General features: G+C 47.1%; 1 protein-coding gene across 7 annotated transcripts in view; it reads left to right on the forward strand.

Annotated features, from left to right (window-relative positions):
* The window catches only part of LOC129733949 (twitchin), an 82,881-nt gene extending 66,037 nt beyond the window's left edge, over positions 1 to 16,844 (forward strand). For all 7 annotated transcript variants that reach the window (XM_055695578.1, XM_055695584.1, XM_055695583.1 and 4 more), the window contains 6 exons: positions 103 to 2,766; positions 2,831 to 3,112; positions 3,178 to 3,483; positions 3,542 to 15,496; positions 15,559 to 15,861; positions 15,929 to 16,844. In XM_055695578.1, the coding sequence (XP_055551553.1) occupies positions 103 to 2,766; positions 2,831 to 3,112; positions 3,178 to 3,483; positions 3,542 to 15,496; positions 15,559 to 15,861; positions 15,929 to 16,560 (16,142 nt within the window). In that variant the 3' untranslated portion in view covers positions 16,561 to 16,844. The remainder of the gene's footprint in view (positions 1 to 102; positions 2,767 to 2,830; positions 3,113 to 3,177; positions 3,484 to 3,541; positions 15,497 to 15,558; positions 15,862 to 15,928) is intronic.
* Positions 16,845 to 20,928: the final 4,084 nt, after the last annotated feature.

Consider the following 20,928-nt stretch of genomic DNA (forward strand, 5'->3'; position numbering starts at 1 on the left):
CTAATCTTACATATATATTCCTGTTTCAGCAATTATGACCAATTTCTATTAGTTTTATGAATTATTTCCCAGACTAATCTGTGAACCGTTGTTTCTCAACAGTGCGTCCACGTATCGACCGTACCAATCTGCTGCCTGTGACCATCAAAGCTGGTCTGTCGGTGCAGTATGACATCGACGTGGAAGGCGAACCGGCACCGACGGTTAAGTGGTTCCGCGGGGACAAAGAAGTCCAAACCGACGCCGACTACAAGGTGGACAATGCCGACTACAACACCAAGCTTTTCATCATGCGTGGTCGTCGTAATCTGAGCGGAAAGTACACGATCGTTGCTACTAACTCACAGGGTGAGGACCGTGCCGAGGTGGAGATAACGATCTTGAGCAAACCGGGAACACCGGAGGGACCGTTGGAGGCGTCGGATGTGCACAAGCATGGTTGCAAGTTGAAGTGGAAACCTCCGCTGGACGATGGCGGTATGCCGATCGAGGGTTATGAAATTGAGAAGCTGGACCCACTAACCGGCCAATGGATCCCATGTGGTCAGAGCAGTACACCGGAAGCGAACGTTTCCGGTTTGCAAGAGGGCAAGCAATACAAGTTCCGCGTCAAGGCCTTCAACAAAGAGGGTGACAGTGAGCCTCTTGAGATGGAAACGGTCATTGTGGCTAAGGATCCATTCAGTGTACCAAACAAACCGGGACGTCCCACGCCAACCAACTGGGGCAAAGACTTCGTTGATCTGGAATGGGCTAAACCGAAATCGGATGGAGGTGCTCCCATCACCGAATACATCATTCAGAAACGCGATAAAGCTAGTCGTAAGTGGCAGGATTCGGCAACGGTGAGCGGAGATCGAACCCGTGGTGTCGTTGAGGACGTTGAAGAGGGTCATGAGTACGAGTTCCGTGTGGTCGCTGTGAACAAAGCTGGACCTTCGGAACCAAGTGATATTTCCGATAGCGTCGTTGCCAAACCGCGCTTCCTGGCTCCGAGAATTGATCGTAAAAACCTGGATAAAAAGGTACTCCGAAGCGGTCAACTGCTCAACGTTGAAGCCGATGTTACCGGTGAACCTGCACCGAAGGTTACCTGGCAACTGAAGGACAAGCTCATTCTTGGCAAAGATGAGGATCGCGTCAGAGTGGATAACGAGGATTACAAGACAAACTTGATCGTGAGGAATCTCAAACGATCGGACGCAGGCATTTACAAAGTCACCGCTAAAAACGATTCCGGAACTGACGTTGTTGAGATGGAGCTCGTCGTTTTGGCTAAACCATCGAAATGTATGGGTCCGCTCAAGGTTTCGGATGTTACGGCCGAAGGCTGCAAATTAGCGTGGTTGCCACCGGAGGACGATGGTGGTGAGCCGATCCAATCGTACGTGGTCGAGCGTATGGATGTGGACAGCGGCCGCTGGATTCAGGTGTGTGAAAGCCGATTCCCTGAAGCGGACGTTTCCGGTCTGCAGGAAGGTAAAGACTACATGTTCCGAGTGAAGGCTGTGAACAGTGAGGGTGAATCGGAACCACTGGAAACGGACACCAGCATCCGCGCGAAGAATCCATTCGATCCTCCAAGTGCTCCAGGAAAACCCAAAGCAACCGATTGGTCGAGAAAGCACGTGTTCTTGGAGTGGAACGAACCGGAAAGCGATGGTGGTGCTCCGATTACAAAGTATATTATTGAAAAGAAGGATGTCAATAGCACCAAGTGGCAGAAGGCTATGGAAACGGACGGACCAGTCAACAAAGCAAAGATTCCGGATCTGTTTGAGGGTACCACCTATCAGTTCCGAGTGAAGGCCGTAAACAAAGGAGGTCAAAGTCCATACTCACCGCTCTCGGAGCCAGTTTTGGTGAAGGACCGATTTGCACCACCGAGAATCGATCGCTCTACGTTGAAGAACTTAACATTGAAGGGTGGTCAATCCCTCAAACTGGACTGCAAGATCAGTGGCGAACCAGCTCCAACGAAATACTGGCTGCTGAACAAAGCACGAGTGGAGAAAGACAATCCCGATGTTCGAGTCGAATTTGAAGATTACCGTGCTAAGCTGACAATCAGTGGTGTCACTCGTGCCCACAATGGTGTATACGAAATAAAGGCCGAAAATGCATCCGGATACGATGAAGTTCAGATCAACATAACCGTTCTAGACAAACCCACACCTCCGGAGGGACCTCTGAAGGTATCGAACGTTCATAAGGAGGGTTGCTCGCTTAAGTGGAACCCACCGCTGGACGATGGAGGTGTTCCGATCGATCACTACAACGTTGAGAAATTCGACAAAGAAACTCAGCGTTGGGTTCCGGTTGGTCGTACACCCGACACCCATATGGAAGTTGCCAACTTGGAACCAGGACAGGAATACTTGTTCCGAGTGTCCGCCGTTAACGATGAAGGTATTTCGGAACCGCTGGCTACCGAACAGTACATCGTAGCCAAGAATCCATTCGACGAACCCGGAAAGCCTGGAACGCCTGAAGCTTACGATTGGGACAAAAACTTTATCGAGCTGCGCTGGACTCCACCGATGACGGACGGTGGATCCCCGATCACCAAGTACATTGTGGAAAAGCGCGAACATGGCACCATCAGATGGATCAAGTGCGCCGAGGTGATCGGTAACAAGTGTGAAGCCAAGGTAACGGATTTGAACGAGGGCGAAGTGTACGAGTTCAAGGTTCGAGCCGTTAACGAAGCCGGTCCCGGAGTTTGGAGTGACCAAAGCAAACCGATTACTGCCAAGCCTAGGAAGTGTAAGTTTATTTCTTTCGGAGGGAAGAAGCTTCTTTCATTAACTGGGTATTTCTCCCTTTTTAGTACCTCCGAAGATCGATCGCCGCAATCTCAAAAATCTCAGTGTTGCCATTGGGGAACCATTTGGTTTCGATGTCAAGATTTCGGGAGAACCTGCACCGGATGTCGACTGGACCATCAACGATCGCATGGTAACGGTAACGACCACTCGTACGATCGACAACGTGCCGTACAACAGCAAGTTCGTCAATACCGAGCCGGATCGTAGGGACTCTGGCAAGTACGTGATCAAAGCTACTAATAAGTTTGGTACAGATCAAGTGGAGATCACCGTCACTGTGAGATGTAAGTGTTGAACAGAACTACGTTATTGGTAATTCTAGCAACCAACAATCTTTCATGAATTCCAGCTAAACCAAGCGCTCCGGAAGGTCCACTGGAAGTGAAGGACATGACAAAGGACAGTTGTCGCTTGGAGTGGCAGAAACCAAAGGACGACGGTGGTGTTCCTATCGATCACTACGTAATCGAAAAGTTCGATCCGGACAACGGCATTTGGATGAGTGCTGGCAAAACCGACGGTCCAATAACCGAGTTCCCGGTCGATGGTCTTGTACCCGGTCATCGCTACAAATTCCGTGTGAAGGCTGTCAACCCGGAGGGTGAATCTGAACCGCTGGAAACGGCCGGAACGGTTGTGGCGAAGGATAGCTTCAGTAAGATCACCTTTAAGTTAGGAAGTTAACTTTTATTCATAGCTTACCATATTTACAGGCGTTCCCGATACTCCAAGCGCTCCGACTGTCGTCGATTGGTCTGAGAATCATGCGGTACTCAAATGGCCAGAGCCGGATGATGGTGGAAGCCCCATTACAGGCTACATCGTTGAAAAGAAGGACAAGTACAGCCCAATTTGGGAAAAGGCCCTGGAAACCTCCTCGTCTGCTCCCACTGCTACAGTTGGTGGACTCGTAGAGGGCAACGAATACCAATTCCGTATTATTGCGGTCAACAAAGCTGGACAATCTGACCCATCTGATTCGAGCCGAACCTTCACCGCCAAGCCACGATTCGCCCCGCCAAAGATCGATCGCCGAACCATTCGGGATGTATCAATTTCCGCAGGCTCTATGCTGAAGTTCGATGTCTGCGTATCGGGTGAACCAGCTCCCAAGTGCGAATGGCGCATCAACAAGGCAACCATTCCAAGCGACAAACGGGTTGAGGTTCTGAACACAGACTACAACTCGAAGTTTATTCTACGTCCGGCAAATCGCGGCGACTCGGGTGATTATGAAATCACTGCAACCAACTCGTCTGGTCGAGATCACGTATGTGTACAAGTGGTGGTCACGGATAAACCAAGCCCACCGGAAGGTCCACTGCAAGTGTCGGACATTACAAAGGAAAGCTGCAAGCTGAAGTGGAAACGACCGCGTGACGACGGTGGTTGCGATATCGAGTACTATCAAATCGAACGGTTCGACGATGAAGCGAATGCTTGGGTTCCGCATGCACGCAGCGTTGAAACCAATGCCGACATCAGTGGTTTACAGAATGGCAAGAAATACAAATTCCGCGTGAGTGCAATCAACGCCGAAGGTGAGTCGAAACCATTGGAGCAAGCCGGTGACTTTATCGCCAAGAATCCGTTCGATGAACCATCAGCTCCACGAGACTGTAAAGCCACCGACTGGGGTCCAGACTTCGTCAAGCTGGCCTGGCAACCGCCGGTTAGTGATGGCGGTTCTCCGGTGACTGGTTATATAGTTGAAGTTAAAGACAAATACGGAGAATGGGAAAGGAAGATGCAGGTACCGGCGGACGCTAAAGAAGCCGTCGTGCCGGATCTGATGGAAGGCCAGAAGTACGAATTCCGTGTTCGTGCCGTGAACGATGCCGGTCCTAGCGATCCTAGCAACGCAACTCCACCAATCATCTGTAAACCGAAGAACCAACCACCAAAGATCGACCGCACAAACCTGATTGATGTCCGCATCAAGGCTGGAAACAATGTTACCTTCGACGTCAAAGTCACTGGTGAACCGGTCCCCACTACAAGATGGTCGCTCAACAAGCGCGAAATCAAGCAGAACGAACGCTACAAGATTCAAAACTACGACTACAACACCAAAATCATTATCCGTTCGGCTACTCGAGGCGAATCCGGCACGTACACCATCGAGGCGGAGAACGAGAATGGTAAAGATACGGCGAACGTGTTTGTCACTGTTTTGGACGTTCCGAGCCCGCCAGGAGGACCACTCAAGGTCGCTGAAATTACTGCGAATGGTGCAATTTTGGAATGGCGTGCACCGGATGATGACGGTGGTCTACCGATCGACAACTACATCGTAGAGAAATTGGACGAAACCAAAGGAACTTGGGTGTACGCCGGAGACTCTGGCAGCAACAAGTGTCAGGCGGAAATCGACGGACTCATCGAGGGTCACTCGTACAAGTTCCGTGTTCGCGCTCAGAACAAAATGGGCAAATCGGAGCCACTGTCTATGGCTAATGCAGTGGTTGCGAAGAATCCCTTCCGTGCTCCCAGTCGGCCGGAGAATGTTGTCATCAAGGATTACGACAAAGACTACGTCGAGCTGGAATGGAAAGCTCCGGACAATGATGGCGGAGCTCCGATTACTGGATATGTGGTTGAGAAAATCAGCAAATACTCGGGAGATTGGGAGAAGTGTGCCGAAGTGGATGGTGATAGTTGTACCGCTAAGGTTCCTGATCTGATCGAGGGAGCCGCTTATCAGTTCCGCGTGAAAGCTCTCAACCGCGCTGGGGAAGGTGAAGCGAGCAGACCAACTGATTCACACATCGCACGTAGCAAGAACCAACCGCCGAGAATCGATCGTAACTCGTTGTCTAATGTGAAGATCCGCGCTGGACTCACCTTCGAGTTCGATGTTCCAGTACAGGGTGAACCGGTTCCGGCTAAGGAATGGTCGCACAAGGATAACATGATCATCAACACGGATCGTATTAAGGTTATCTATGAGGATTATAGAACTAAAATTCGTGTCATGGATGTCAAGCGTGGTGACAGTGGAGTGTACACGTTGACTGCCAAGAACAAGAACGGCGTGGATATTGCAGATGTCAATGTTATAGTTTTGGATATTCCGGCTCCGCCGGAGGGACCAATCCGTTTCGAGAATCTCTCGAAGAATGGAGTTACGCTTATGTGGCGTCCGCCTAAGGACGATGGAGGTTCGGAAATTCTGCACTACGTTGTAGAGAAGCTCGATACAGATCAATTGCGATGGATTCCAGTCGGTGAAACTATTTCAACCAAGATTCGTCCGGATAATTTGATCGAAGGACACTCGTATCAATTCCGGGTTCGTGCTGTTAACAAGCAGGGCGAATCTATACCTTTGGCAACTTCACAGCCCATCACGGCGAAGGATCCGTACACCAAACCGGACAAACCTGGAAAGCCTGTGGTGGTTGATTGGAGTGATAACCATGTCGACCTGGAATGGTCCATTCCGAAGAAGGACGGTGGATCACCGATCACCAGTTACATCGTTGAAAAGAGACCTCGCTACGGTGATTGGAAGTTTGCTGGAGAATTCACTGAGCTGTACAAACCATCGGCGAAAATAAAGGAGTTAACAAAGGACGAAGAATACGAATTCCGCATCTGTGCTGTCAACAAGGCCGGAGTAGGTGATCCAAGTGAACCTTCCGATCCGATTGTCTGCAAGTCTCGGTTTGTGGCGCCACACTTCGACAAGAATGCGCTTCGCGACTTGATTGTTCCAGTGGGTAAGAAGATTGCCTATAACGTTACCGTTGAAGCGTCGCCCAATGTAACCGCTACGTGGAAGCGCGATGGAGTCGTTATCCCAGAATCCCAGCGGGTTATCCGTGAAGCCTATAACAATGAGATATCGTTGGAGATTCCATTCTCGATTCGTGACGATTGTGGCATGTACACACTGATCGTGAAAAACGAATGCGGCGAGTATTCGGCTTCTGGTCACGTGACTGTTTTGGACAAACCTTCTCCACCGGAAGGTCCTCTGAGGATTACCAACATTACGACCGAAGGATGCCGTCTAGAGTGGAAGCTACCGAAGGACGATGGAGGTAGCCCGATCACTCATTACGTGATTGAAAAGATGGACATGTCACGTGGCACTTGGTCAGCCGCTGGAATGAGTACTTCGCTGATCAATGAAATCTCTCGCTTGATTCATAATAAACGCTACTCGTTCAGAGTTAAAGCCGTTAATGAGATCGGTGAATCCGAACCGCTCGAATCGAGTCATCCGATTGTTGCGAAAAACGACTTCGAGGAACCTTCACAACCACCGAAGCCGGAGGTTGTCGATTGGGACGCCAACTCGGTTAGTCTGGAGTGGAACCCACCGAAATCGGATGGTGGAGCACAAATCACAGAATACATTGTACAGAAGAAGGAGAAAGATAGCCCGTACTGGACTACCGCCGGAAGAGTGCCCGGAATCCAACGCAATCTCAAAGTTCCGGATCTGGCCACAGAGACGGAATGGGAGTTCCGTATAATTGCTGTCAACGCCGCGGGAGAATCGGAGCCTTCCGATGCTTCGGATGCTGTTCTAACCAGATCCCGTTTCATTGCGCCGAAGATCGTTACCCCGATGCGAGATATGGTGGTCAAAGCGGGACTTATCTTCCACTTGGATGTGAACTTCACCGGTGAGCCAGTTCCCGATGTTAACTGGACACTGAACGGAAAACCAGTGGAAACAGATAAGCGAACAACTTTAACTGCTGTCGGACATCACACCATCGTACACACCGTGAATTGCAATCGTGGAGATTCGGGAGATTACAAACTCGTAATCAGCAACTCGAGTGGAACCGATCAGGGAAGTTTCCATCTAACGGTTTTGGATCGACCAGATCCGCCGGAGGGTCCTATAAATTACGAGGAGATTACCGAGAAGAGTGTTACCATATCTTGGAAACCTCCGAAAGACAATGGAGGATCGGAAATAACTGGTTACGTAGTTGAAAAGAAGGATCTTACCCACGGAGGTGGTTGGGTTCCGGCTGTAGCGTACGTCAGTCCAAAGTATACTCACACCATAGTACCGCGTCTGAACAAAGGCAACAAGTACGAGTTCCGTGTTATGGCTGAGAATCTACAAGGCCGCTCGGATGGTTTGGACAGCAAACACCCTGTGGTTGCAAAGGATCAATTCGGTCTTCCTGGTGCACCATCCAAACCGGACATTACCGACAGTGGATACGATCGGATTACCCTTACCTGGAAACCACCGATCAGCGACGGTGGCTCACGAATTAGCGGATATAACATTGAACGCAGAGATGCTGCTACTGGCCGCTGGATTAAGGCCAATAAATATCCTATTCCGAACATTGAATTTACTGACACTGGCGTTATCAAGGGACATCAGTACGACTACAGAGTATCGGCTGTGAACGCCGCTGGACAAGGCGCTCCCAGTGATATTTCCAACAAGTATTGGGCAAGACCCATGCAACAGGCTCCATCGCTCAATTTGGATAGTTTCACCAAGAGAACCATCAAGGTTCGCGCTGGTGAACCGATCGTCATCACTATCCCACTTGTTGGTGCTCCGATTCCGACCGTTGAGTGGTTCCGAGGTGCCATCAAGGTGCCCGAATCATCCAGAGTATCAATCGACACCAACAGCGAACAAACTGTGTTCCGTGTGGATAAGAGCGACCGGAAAGATTCCGATAACTACAAAATCAAAGCCTCTAACCAGTATGGTGAGGATGTTAAAGAATTTGAAGTCATTGTTGTTGATCGTCCGCAACCTCCACGGAATGTGTTTGCTTTGGAAACTACTCAGGACACTGTCACCCTCAATTGGGATGCACCGAAAGATGATGGAGGCTCCGAGATTACTGGATACAGTATCGAGTACAAAGAGTTCCCATCGGACAACTGGAAGATGGTCTACGGAACGGTACCGCGATGCTCACACACCATCAAGCATCTCACTGAAAATCACGAGTACATCTTTCGAGTACGCGCTGAGAACATCTACGGCGCATCGGACCCAACCGAAAGCAAAACTATCTCACCAAAGAGTCCAGATCCACCAGAGGCAGTCGATAAACCAGTTATCGAAGACCACACCCCAAGCTCTTGTACCATTTCCTGGAAACCACCACGAGTACAAACTAGACCCGTGGTTGGATACATCGTTGAAAAGCGTGAACGTGGCACTGGAGAATGGGTTCAAGTTAACAATTATCCGACTGTCAATCTCACCTACACTATTCCTGATCTAGTGGAAGGCTTCCGGTATGAGTTCAGAGTTAAGACCGTCAACGACGTCGGCTGCAGCAAACCGAGCGAACCTACAGACCCGATCACTGCCCAACATCAACGTAAACGTCCAAACCAACCAGATCCACCATCCATCGACAAGATCACTCGTAACAGTGTCACACTATCGTGGCGCACCCTTCGCAGAGACGCTAAGGAAAAGATCAAGGGATATATCGTACAATACCACCTTAAAGATGACGAAAAATGGCTTGATGCTAACACTCTAGACGACTTGATTAGCGAGCAAACCTATCGCGTTGAAAATCTGGAAGAGAATAAAGAATACCAGTTCCGTTTGGTGGCCGTCAACGACATTGGCTCTTCGGATCCTTCCCGTCCAAGCATAACGGTTATCCTGCAAGAGCAGCCAAACAAACCGATGATGGATCTTCGTAACGTTCGCGATATTACGGTTCGTGCCGGCGAAGACTTCAACATTCATATCCCGTACACTGCTTTCCCCAAACCAGTCGCGACTTGGTTCGCCAACGATGAACAACTTGACGATAGTGATACTCGCATCCATAAGCAACTGACAGATGAAGCCGCAATCTTCGTAGTCACCAACAGCAAACGCACAGATTCCAAGCAGTACCGCTTGATGCTCAAGAATCCTTCCGGCTACGACATCGCTTCCTGTAACGTAAAAGTGCTAGACAGACCGTCCAAACCGGAGAACATTGCCGTGGAATCGTATGGTGGCGAACATCTGATTCTCTGCTGGAATCCACCACTAGACGACGGTGGTTCACCGGTGACCAATTACGTGGTCGAAAAGAAAGACAAGAGCTCATCGAACTGGACAAAGGTCAGCAGCTACTGTACGGCGACATTCCTGAAAATTCGCAATCTGCGTATCAACCAGCAGTACGACTTCCGCGTTTGCGCTGAGAACAAGTATGGTCTCTCGGATCCAGCCCAATCGGATTCGATTGTCGCCAGACATCCATTCGATGTGCCCACGCAACCGGGAACACCAACTCGCGTCGACACTACCGATGACTCTGTTACCATCACCTGGGCAAAACCGGCAAGCAACGGTGGTTCACCAATTACGCACTACGTCGTCGAGAAGCGACCGGCCGCGGAAGGTAACTGGACCAAGGTGCAGCAGGGAACTCTCAAAGATCTGGTTTGCAAGGTGTCCGGTTTATCGGAGAATCGCGAGTACGTTTTCCGTGTCGCCGCTGTCAACGCTGCTGGACAGAGTCCTTTCAGCTCGCCATCGGATCCGATTATGGTTACTGCCGCATTCACTGCTCCGAAGATTACCTCCGATATTGGAATGCGCGATATTACTGTCATTGCTCGTGATCCGTTCAAGATTATCGTTCCGTACAGCGCCATCCCCAGACCGGACGCTTTCTGGTTGGTCAACGGAAACGAGGTTTCGAAGAACGAACGCATTGACTTGGTGGTTACGGACACAGAAGCGATCTTTAAGAACGACTCCGCCAAGCGATTGGATACTGGAAGTTATACTATACATTTGGTTAACTGTGTTGGTAAGGATACCGCATCCTGTCGGGTGCTGGTAGTTGACAAACCGACACCCCCTATTGGACCGCTCGAGGTTAGTGAAATTACACCGGAATCTTGCACGCTGTCATGGAAGCTCCCTCTGGACGATGGCGGAAGCCCGATCACCAACTACATTGTCGAACGCTATGAACCCCTTGGATACTGGACTAAAGCAAGCAGCTTCGTGCGCACAACTCACTACGACAACATGGGAATGGAGGCGAACAAACAATACAGCTTCCGTGTGCGCGCTGAAAATCAGTACGGAATTAGCGATCCATTGATTCTGGAAGAGCCTATCGTTGCACGCTATCCATTTACCGTACCAGATCCACCGAATCCACCACGTGTTTCCGACTGGGATGCAAACTACGTCACCGTTACTTGGGAACGTCCACTCATGGATGGTGGCTCGCGCATTCAAGGCTATCGCTTCGAATACCGCGATGTTACGGATAGCTCATGGATTGTTTGCAACTTCCTTATCAAAGACAATTCCTACCAGGTGTATAATCTCCTGCCAGGACGTGAGTACGAGTTCCGTGTACGTGCTCAGAATGCTGCTGGTGTAAGCAAACCTTCTGCTTCTTCGAAGAAGTTCAAGGTTCACACTAAAATCACTGCCCCCGCTGCACCAGGAGCTCCAGCCATCATTAAGGTTGGAAAGAGCTTCGTGGACCTCAGCTGGACACCTCCGGCTAGTGATGGTGGTTCCCGAATCACCGGATACTATATTGAACGACGAGACGTGGGCGGAGCTCGCTGGGTTAAGTGTAATGAATCGAACATCCCGGTTACCGAGCTCACCGTCACCAATCTCATCGAAGGTGGAGTGTACGAGTTCCGAGTGTACGCAGTTAATAACTACGGAGTTTCTCCTCCGTCCGTGGAAACCCGTTCGGTTCGGATCGGCGAGCAGCTGGACACGGAGAAGCCGGAATGGGTCAAGAGGTTGAAGTTCAGCCTGGTGCCACTCGGAAAATCGGTACAGCTTACTTGCGAAGCACACGGCAAACCGGAACCCACCTGCAGATGGTTACGCAATGGAAAGGAAATTACCCACGGTGGTCAGTTTGCGCTGGAGAGCAAAAATGGAGTGTTTACGTTACACATCTCGAATGTCACCTATCGTGACGAGGGTGATTACACTTGTGAAGCAATTAACTTCGTGGGTGTGGTACACACTACAGCTGCCGTGAAGATCGGCGTACCGCCGAAGCTGGTTAACATTCCTTCGGATGTATATCTAGTCAAGGGTGAAAATGCGAAGATCAAGCTCGCCTTCAGCGGCGATCAGCCAATGGAGGTTAATATTTCGAAGGATCGCGAGAAGTTGATCGAAACTGATCACATTAAGTACACGGTCTTCGACGACTATGCTGTTATCTATATTCGTGATGTTGATGACAGTGACAAGGGAGTCTATTTGGTGAACTTCAAGAACGATAGTGGAAGTGTGTCCTGTAATGTTAACGTGCATGTCACCGGATTGCCTGGACCACCAACAGGACCGCTACTGATCAGTCACGTTACTAAAAACATGTGCACCGTGTCTTGGAAACCACCAACCTACGACGGTGGCCGTAAGGTCACTCATTACGTCATTGAACGTCGTGACATTAAATCGCAGCACTGGCTAATTGTTTCCAACTACGTTAAGGAATCGCAGCTCATTATCAAGGGCTTGATCGAATTTTCGGAGTATCTGTTCCGCGTTTCGGCAGTCAATGAAAATGGAATGGGTCCAGCACTGGAAGGTGTCGACCCGATCAAAGCTCGTGGACCGTACGATTTGCCATCACCACCAGGTATTCCAATCATCCACGAAGTTGGAGGCGATTTTGTCAATCTGGAATGGGAGAAACCATTCTCCGACGGAGGATCTCGTATTCAAGGTTACTGGATCGAGAAGCGCGAACAGGGTAGTGAAACTTGGCAACGTGTTAATTCGGTTTTGTGCTCAATTTGTACGATCAACTGTCCGAATCTGGTCGAAGGTCGATTCTACGAGTTCCGGGTTGCATCGCAGAACGAAGTTGGTGTGTCCGAATTCTCGAAGGCTTCGCAACTTGTGAAGGCTGAAGATCCGGACGTCTGCAAACCACCGGAGGTGGTCAAACCACTGAACACATTGACATGCGTACAAAACAGAAACGTTGAGTTTGTGTGCAAGATCACCGGCGTGCCACGTCCGAAGATCACCTGGCACAAGGGTGCTCGCGAGATTTGCTCCGGAGCGCGCTATCACATGTACAGCGATGGAGATACGCATCACCTGGCGATTAACGATGTCTTTGGTGAGGACGCTGATGAGTACACTTGTAGAGCGGTGAATAAGGGTGGTATCAAATCGACGAAGGCCTCACTGGTTATCAAATCACCACCGAAACTCAACGTTCCACCACGCTTCCGCGATACTGCCTTCTTCGATAACGGTGAAAACATTGAAATTAAGATTCCATTCACCGGCTTCCCGAAACCAAGATGCCACTGGACTCTGAAGGGCGAACAGATCGAATCCGGTAGCCACTACCATATCGAAACTCGTGAGCGGCACACCGTGCTAACCATCCGTGATGGATCCCAACTGGATTCGGGAACCTACACCATTACAATCGAAAACGAACTCGGACAAGACACAGCAGATGTTAAGATTCAGATCAGCGATCGTCCGGACAAACCGAGAAACCTCACGGTTGACCAAATCGGACTGGATCACGTCACACTCAGCTGGTTGCCTCCGTCATGGGATGGAGGTGCAAGCATCACCAATTACATCGTCGAGAAGCGTGAAGTTCCACTGTCCACCTGGATTCGTGCTGGCACAACTCGATTCAACCAGCTCATCATTCCGCATCTATCGCCTGGCCATCAGTATGAGTTCCGAGTCTTTGCCGAAAATGTGTACGGACGTTCCGATCCGTCGGATCAAACTGAACTGGTCAGCCTGAAGGATCTGGGCATTAAACAAACCAAGCGAGTGAAGTACGAGCTGGACGAAACGGGAAAACCGAAGCGCCAAGACAAACGGGAACCGATCTCCGACTACGATACGTATGTGTTCGATGTGTACTCCAAGTATCACCCGAAACCGGTGGAAATTTCCAACAAGAGTGTGTACGATTTGTACGAGATCCTGGAAGAGATCGGCACCGGAGCGTTTGGTGTGGTTCACCGTTGCCGTGAACGTAAGACCGGAAATGTGTTTGCTGCCAAGTTCATTCCAGTGTCGACGAACTCCGAGCGTGACTTGATCCGCAAGGAAATCGACATCATGAACCAGTTGCATCATCGCAAGCTGATCCACCTGCACGACGCCTTCGAGGATGACGATGAGTTTGTGTTGATCTATGAGTTCCTATCGGGAGGTGAACTGTTCGAGCGTATCACTATGGAAGGTTACAGTATGTGCGAACAGGAGATCATCGAATACATGAAGCAGATCTGTGAGGCCGTCAAATATATGCACGAGAAGAACATCATTCATTTGGATATCAAACCGGAGAATGTGATGTGTCAGAAAAGGAACAGCAATCAGGTGAAGTTGATCGACTTCGGTCTGGCCACGCGTTTGAACCCGAACGAGATGGTGAAGATTTCCACTGGAACGGCCGAGTTTGCGGCTCCGGAAATTGTTGAGCGTGAACCGGTTGGTTTCTACACTGACATGTGGGCGATTGGTGTGTTGGCTTACGTTCTGGTTAGCGGTTTGTCACCGTTTGCTGGAGAAACCGATATTGACACGCTGAAGAACATCAAACAAGGAACCTGGGACTTTGACGAGGTTGCTTTCAAAGATGTGTCGGAGGAGTGTAAGGACTTCATCCGTCGTCTGTTGGTGAAGAACACAGAAAAACGTATGACGGCCCACGATTGTCTGTCGCATGCCTGGTTGAGTGACAGCTACAACAGCTCTACTTCGCTGATTTCGATCGAACGCTACAAAACTATCCGCGATCACATCCGCAGAAAGTACGACAACTGGGCGTCGTTCGTTCTTCCACTTGGACGGCTGTCGGAATATTCGGCTCTGCGCAAGTTGCTGGTTACCAAATACAAGATTCACGAGACTTCGTTCGACCGTCGCCAGGCTGCGCCACGATTCGTTATCCGACCCCAATCGGCCTTCTGCTACGAAGGACAGAGTTGCAAATTCTACTGCCGTATTATTGGTGTGGCAACTCCTGTGGTAACATGGTATCACAACAACCAGGAACTGAAACAGTCAGTCAAATTCATGAAGCGCTACGCAGGTGATGATTACTACTTCATCATCAACCGTGTCAAACTGGACGACCGAGGCGAGTACATCATCCGTGCAGAAAATCACTACGGATCCCGCGAGGAGGTTATCTTCCTTAACGTTCACCCGATGTCGAAACAGATTCCAGTCTACAAACCTGAGAGCTTTACCATCAGAAAGAGAGAACCCAGCCCACGTCCACTGTGGCAGGATGAATCAGATGCCGCCCCGGTGTTCACCTTTGCTTTGCGTCCTCGTGTTATGCAGATGAGAGATACCTGCAAGCTGCTTTGCTGTCTGAGTGGCAAACCGGTTCCCACTGCCAAGTGGTACAAGAATGGTCGCGAGCTGAGCCGATACGAGTACGCTATGACCCATACCGATGGTGTCGTAACGATGGAAATTATCGACACCAAGGTGGATGATTCCGCCGAGTACAAGTGCGTTGCTATTAATCCACTCGGAAAGGCGGAAACTAGCAGTGTTGTGATCGTTGAAGATCGTCGCCACACTTCAGAAATACAACAGCCCAAGACGGAAGCCCGAAGAACATCGATAAAACGACCAGCACCAGCATCGAAACAACTTGGACCACCAGATGCTCGCTCTCGACAGTCGACCCGCGAATTGATGCGTAAGATTAATAAATTACAATCAAACCATGACCTTTTTTCCTCAATTCATGTTCTTCTACAGCACTGCAATCGGATAGTTTGATGCACCCTCCGGAATTCACGAAGAAGTTGAAGGACGTAATCGCCTCCGATGGTGAACCCCTGCAACTCAACTGCCACGTTAACGGTGATCCACTACCACAGATCGTATGGACTAAGAACGGCAAGAAACTGACCTCATCGGATGTCATCGACATCAAGTACAAATCCGGCATTGCTAGCCTGCGAATCAATGAACTTTTCCCGGAAGATTCCGGTACCTACGTGTGTACGGCGAAGAACTCCATGGGAGAAACCTCTACGCAGTGTGTGCTTGATGTGAAAAGTAAGTGTTTCTCTTGATTTACAAAATCAACGCTTAACAACGCAAAACTTTGATTCCCTTTTTGCAGAAGGACCTGGTGCCGGTACCCGACCAATCGACAAAAAGGGTGCCCAAGCGAAGGCTCCGATTATCAACAAACACGCCGAGTCCGGCTACTACAAGGACGGCTCGGAAGTAACGATCACCTGCCACGTATCATGCCCGGATCCGTTCAATGTGATCTGGCTGCATGATAATCGCGAAATCAAAAACACACCCGACTTTGAGTATCGCAACGACGGCGATGTCTATTCGCTGCACATCCCAGAAATCTTCCCCGAGGATGCCGGCACGTACACGTGCGAAGCATTCAACAAAGGTGGCGAAAGCTTCAGCTCCTGTACCATCACCGTGCTGTCGCAGAGCGAACAGAAGGACACTCCTACCTTCGCCAAATTCCCGGCGTCGCTAAGCGTGCTGGACGGAGTGAAGGCCGTGTTCAGCTGCGAAACGTACGACGCTCCAACGAAGCTGGAGTGGTACAAGGATGGTGAACCGATCAACGAGTCTTCCAACCGCTACCGGTTCGTGAAGAAGGACAACAAGTACAGCTTCACCATTGCCAAGTGTTCGTTCGAGGACATTGGCCAGTACCAGGTGCGAGCGGTGACGCGCACTGGCGACGCGCTGGCTTCCTTCTCTGTCAATGTTAGTGCGTAGAGCATGGCTTAGCCGTTAAGTTACCTAGGTTGTTTAGTTAGGTAGACGTAATCGAGCAATTAATATTTTTATTTGTACTTTCTTTTTTGTTTCGAACAAAGAAACGTGCTGTAACTTGATGTGTAACACCATGTTCGACTACATGTGTAAGTAAGTTTTTGTAAAGTATTATTTATTTTTTGAATTCTGAATGGCACAAGGTTATAGGCATTGACTTTTTTTACTGTTGATAATTATTTACGAAAATCCATAAAAAGATAATAAAACGAAGCAGTTAATTGATATGCCAGCAGTTTTATTTGCAATCAAATTTCCTAAAGCACCGATAGGGTCATTTGTCACTGTCGACAGCGGAAAAATTTTACAACACGACGGTGACGTGGGATAATTTGGTGCGAAACCAATCACCAATCACGGAACCGTTTGGCGAAACAAACGATCTCTAAACGTACGGAAGGACTTCATTTATCATTCCGGTGCACGTCACGAAAGTGCAACGGCGAAAAGTAGCAGCTAACAAGCGGAGATCTTGCATGAGTTGATTGTTTCGAAGTTTAGTTGCCGAAAACGGTTGTTACTTATTAGACGTTCTCCTTCAGATTAAAGACAAGTAACAATTTATTTTAAAAAAATATAAAAGCATCAAAATTGGTTTCACACCAAATTTATCTCACTAACTTCTCAACAAATCATTTTAAGAAATTTGAATAAAATATTAAAGTTTAGCATGTTTGATTACTTCGGTAATTTTGGGTCAGTATCGATTCCATATAGGTTTTAAACAAGTTTTGGATGTTCTTCATTCCATTTGAACGTATTCTGTTTTTGAATTCGGAAGATTTTGGCTATTTTCGAAACAAATATTTGTGCTTTCAATTTTTGGTACAAATTCGAAATTGATCCTGAAATGGTTTTGAAATAATTATGAACTATCCTTAAGATTACGCTGCGGAATCTATGTGTTTTTGGTAATGGTTATTTAAAAAAAATGGTAAGGTTGAATCAATGAAATTTCGGTTTTTGATTTTTTTTTCTTGGTGCCAGATGGCTTAAAATACATTAAACGTCGAGATCTGGTATCATCTGAAAAAAATCCTTGGATGATTTTTCGAATTTCCAAAGATCAAATTTTAAGGTGAAACGGGACGTGGTCGCGATCAACTCGAATTTTGCAATCTAATTTTTTCTTGATTTGTGAAGACTACGTACATGAAACTTTGATTAATTGTTTTCACAACTGCTGTATGCCTGAAGTAGCAATTTGAGTGCTGTTTATTTAGTGGAAGCCGATTTTTTTACGCTCAAACCACAAAAGTGAAAACAACGCTAACCTGAAGCTGGAAACATATTAAGCAGAACAATTTAAGTTGAAATCTGGAAACATTTTAAGCAGAATACACCAGATATCTGAATCAACGGATCGCAGAACAGCAGGAGGAAGGAGTGAAAGACATAAATGAGCTGTGGAGCAGTATCCATCAGTACGGCGAGCGAAAGTAATCAAACTTACACTGCATTTGCGACCTCTTTGCTCAAAAGTTTTCCAGCGTTTTCTGCAACGAATCACTGTTACAGGATAAAGCAGCGTATCGCTGTATGGACAGTCTTTTACTGACATCGATATCGACGTCTCGACGGCCCTGATGGTATACCGGCTATTCTACTGAAGCGATGCGCTACCGGCTTACTTACTCCGCTTTGTCATCTTTTCCGCCTCTCACTCTCTACAGGCAACTTTCCATCTGCATGGAAGTTCGCGTATATGATTCCGGTTTACAAAAAAGGTGACAAGGGGAACGTCGATAATTACCGCGGAATCTCCGCCTTGAATGCCTTGCGATTTTTACCTTTGTAAGCCTCTTATCTCAGATACGCAGCATGGTTTCATTCAGATCGAGTGTTACAAACATATTATATTTGAAATCACCGCCTGCTGCGCTGCGCTATGCTGCGACAAATCTGCTTGCTGCTGGTCGATACAGTTTTCAATCCATCAATCGCTTGCTACAGGGATCGGATAGACAATGAAGACTACGTTTCTGCATGCTAGCTCTAATGCGTGACTACTGAGAGATATACTTCGTTGTGCAAAATAACAACAAAAAATCGTCTTCAAAGTCAAATCTTTTATATATTTTAGTGTCGGCTGTGCTGGGAAGGAAAAATAGTGATCAGTGGCTTAGATCGACACAGACTTGATATTGAGATTTTCGACTAATATTCGGCCTTGATTAGTCGAAATATGCGTTTTTTTCCTGTTCGGTTCCTCATCACTGCGACCAGAACCATTGATCTTTTGTGATATCAGCCGGGTGTTTACTGTATCCTTCACTTCTATTATTATCAATATTGAGAGAAAGTGACATGATTATTATAATTCGTGCTTGTGTGTATGCCCTTCCTTTTTACGTTTACTATTCCGAACCTCGTTGTCTCCGGCCAATATTATCACCAATCCCAATTCACCGGAGAGGTTTCAACTGAATGGCCCTCTGACCAGTTTTATAGTGAGAGGGATTTATTTTTGTCCAGAGGTTGTCAAGGTTTTGTAGAATTCAATGTGAAGGAAGGATTAATGGGGAGCCTGAGAATAAACCCATGCTTAACCCTCTAGTGCCCAGTGCCGCCTTTAGACGGTCTTCAGTTAAACCTCTAAAAAGCTTCAATAAGAACTTAAAAAATGTTTATAAAGCATCATAGAGATTTTTACGAAGTCCGTCTAAAAACTAATTCGGTCACTAGAGGGTTAAGTCCGTTGATATCGAATAACCACCCGCTTGTCAAAGCGGACTCTGTAACCTTGCGACTACGAAGGTCCCGAAATATGCGTTAAATAAGGCTCTACCTTTTTTAATAATACAATAGCTAGCTTAACATAATCATAATTCACCATTTGGATCGTGTTGCAATTTTAAGTTTTAAAATTTTGTACCCCTATTTCGACGTAATACTTAACGTTAAAAATCGATATTTATCTCCATTGCATTTGCACTTGGAAATAGCAGCACTGTTTGTCCACTCAGCCATGCATACAATCTTTCATGCAAGCCATCATATAGGATATTTAGTAGCACTACATGAGCCTAGTTTTTTTTTCACTAGACGTTACTTTTGCTCATTACTTCCAAGTACAATTTTGGAAGTGACAAAAAAAAAACACACTTCAAAGCTGAAATATGATACCCGAATTTTTCAAAACGAGAAACATAAAAATATCCAGGAATGATACTATAGAAATTTTAGGAAAATCCTCCATTAATTATGAACAAAACTTTCAAATGATTTTAAATTTATTTTAAAATTTTTCCAACGTGAATTCAAAAGATTACAACATAATTAATTATGATTGAGAACTACGACTGGGTTTTGATTTTTCTCTATTGATTCACAAATTTCCATTAAATAATTTTTGGATGAATCTGAAGTATTCATAATCTAACCGAAAATACTTTAATATCATTGAAAAATGATTCTAATTCAAGTTTTTCTAAAATGATTAAAATATAATTGTGAAAATTTTTTTTATAATTGTGAGAAATTTTTTTTAAATCGGCTCTAACGTTCTCTGGTTTAATCTGATATTTTAACACTGAACAGAGTTTCACCATATATTAAAAAAAATATTCGAAATGACAAAAAGGTACAACATATTTGCATAACGAAATTCAAATTAATTACCTTTCCCCTAAAAAGTATGGTACAATTTGTTGGTTTTCATAATGTGCTTACAAAAGACCATTTCTCACACAACGGTTTGAAGGAAAGCAAACACAAGCTGCGAGAAGGTACAATCAACACTGCAATAGAAAAGCTAGTGCCTACAAAGGTAAATGTAATCATCACCACTTCCCCCAAGATATTCGCAGTGAACGACAACAATTAAACCACTTACTGCTCCCCCTTCCCCCTCTCCATGAGGGCAAATCCCAACCGTTTGCAAAAGAGACATGAAAAAATAAATGTTTTAGTTGCAAGCTTCAAAGAATTCACGAGGGCGCTCCAGCTTCAGCATCCCGAAGCGATAAAAAAATGCTTTATGCTTTCGTCGCTGCCGGTTCTAACTTTTAGCTACAACGCAGAGAGGTTGTGGTCCCATGAATAAAAAGTTGCACCCGGGCGAACCGAGGACAAGTTTGCGCTTTTCCGCCGGGATTGACGCCACCGTACGTACGTGGCGACCTTCAATTTTTCCGAGGGTTGTTGGATTTTTTTTTCGTTGACGTCAAACGGGCTGTGCTAGTGTACAGGGTGCTTATTTTTTCCTAAATTTTATAGTTAAAATGAAAAACAAAAAAGAAGCGTAAATCAACAATTATTTGAATTTTTAAAATATAATGTTTCATGTTTCGATAAAAAATAATCGAAAAA

This window comes from Wyeomyia smithii, chromosome 1 (assembly GCF_029784165.1).
Source record: "Wyeomyia smithii strain HCP4-BCI-WySm-NY-G18 chromosome 1, ASM2978416v1, whole genome shotgun sequence".
NCBI classification, from domain to species: domain Eukaryota; kingdom Metazoa; phylum Arthropoda; class Insecta; order Diptera; family Culicidae; genus Wyeomyia; species Wyeomyia smithii.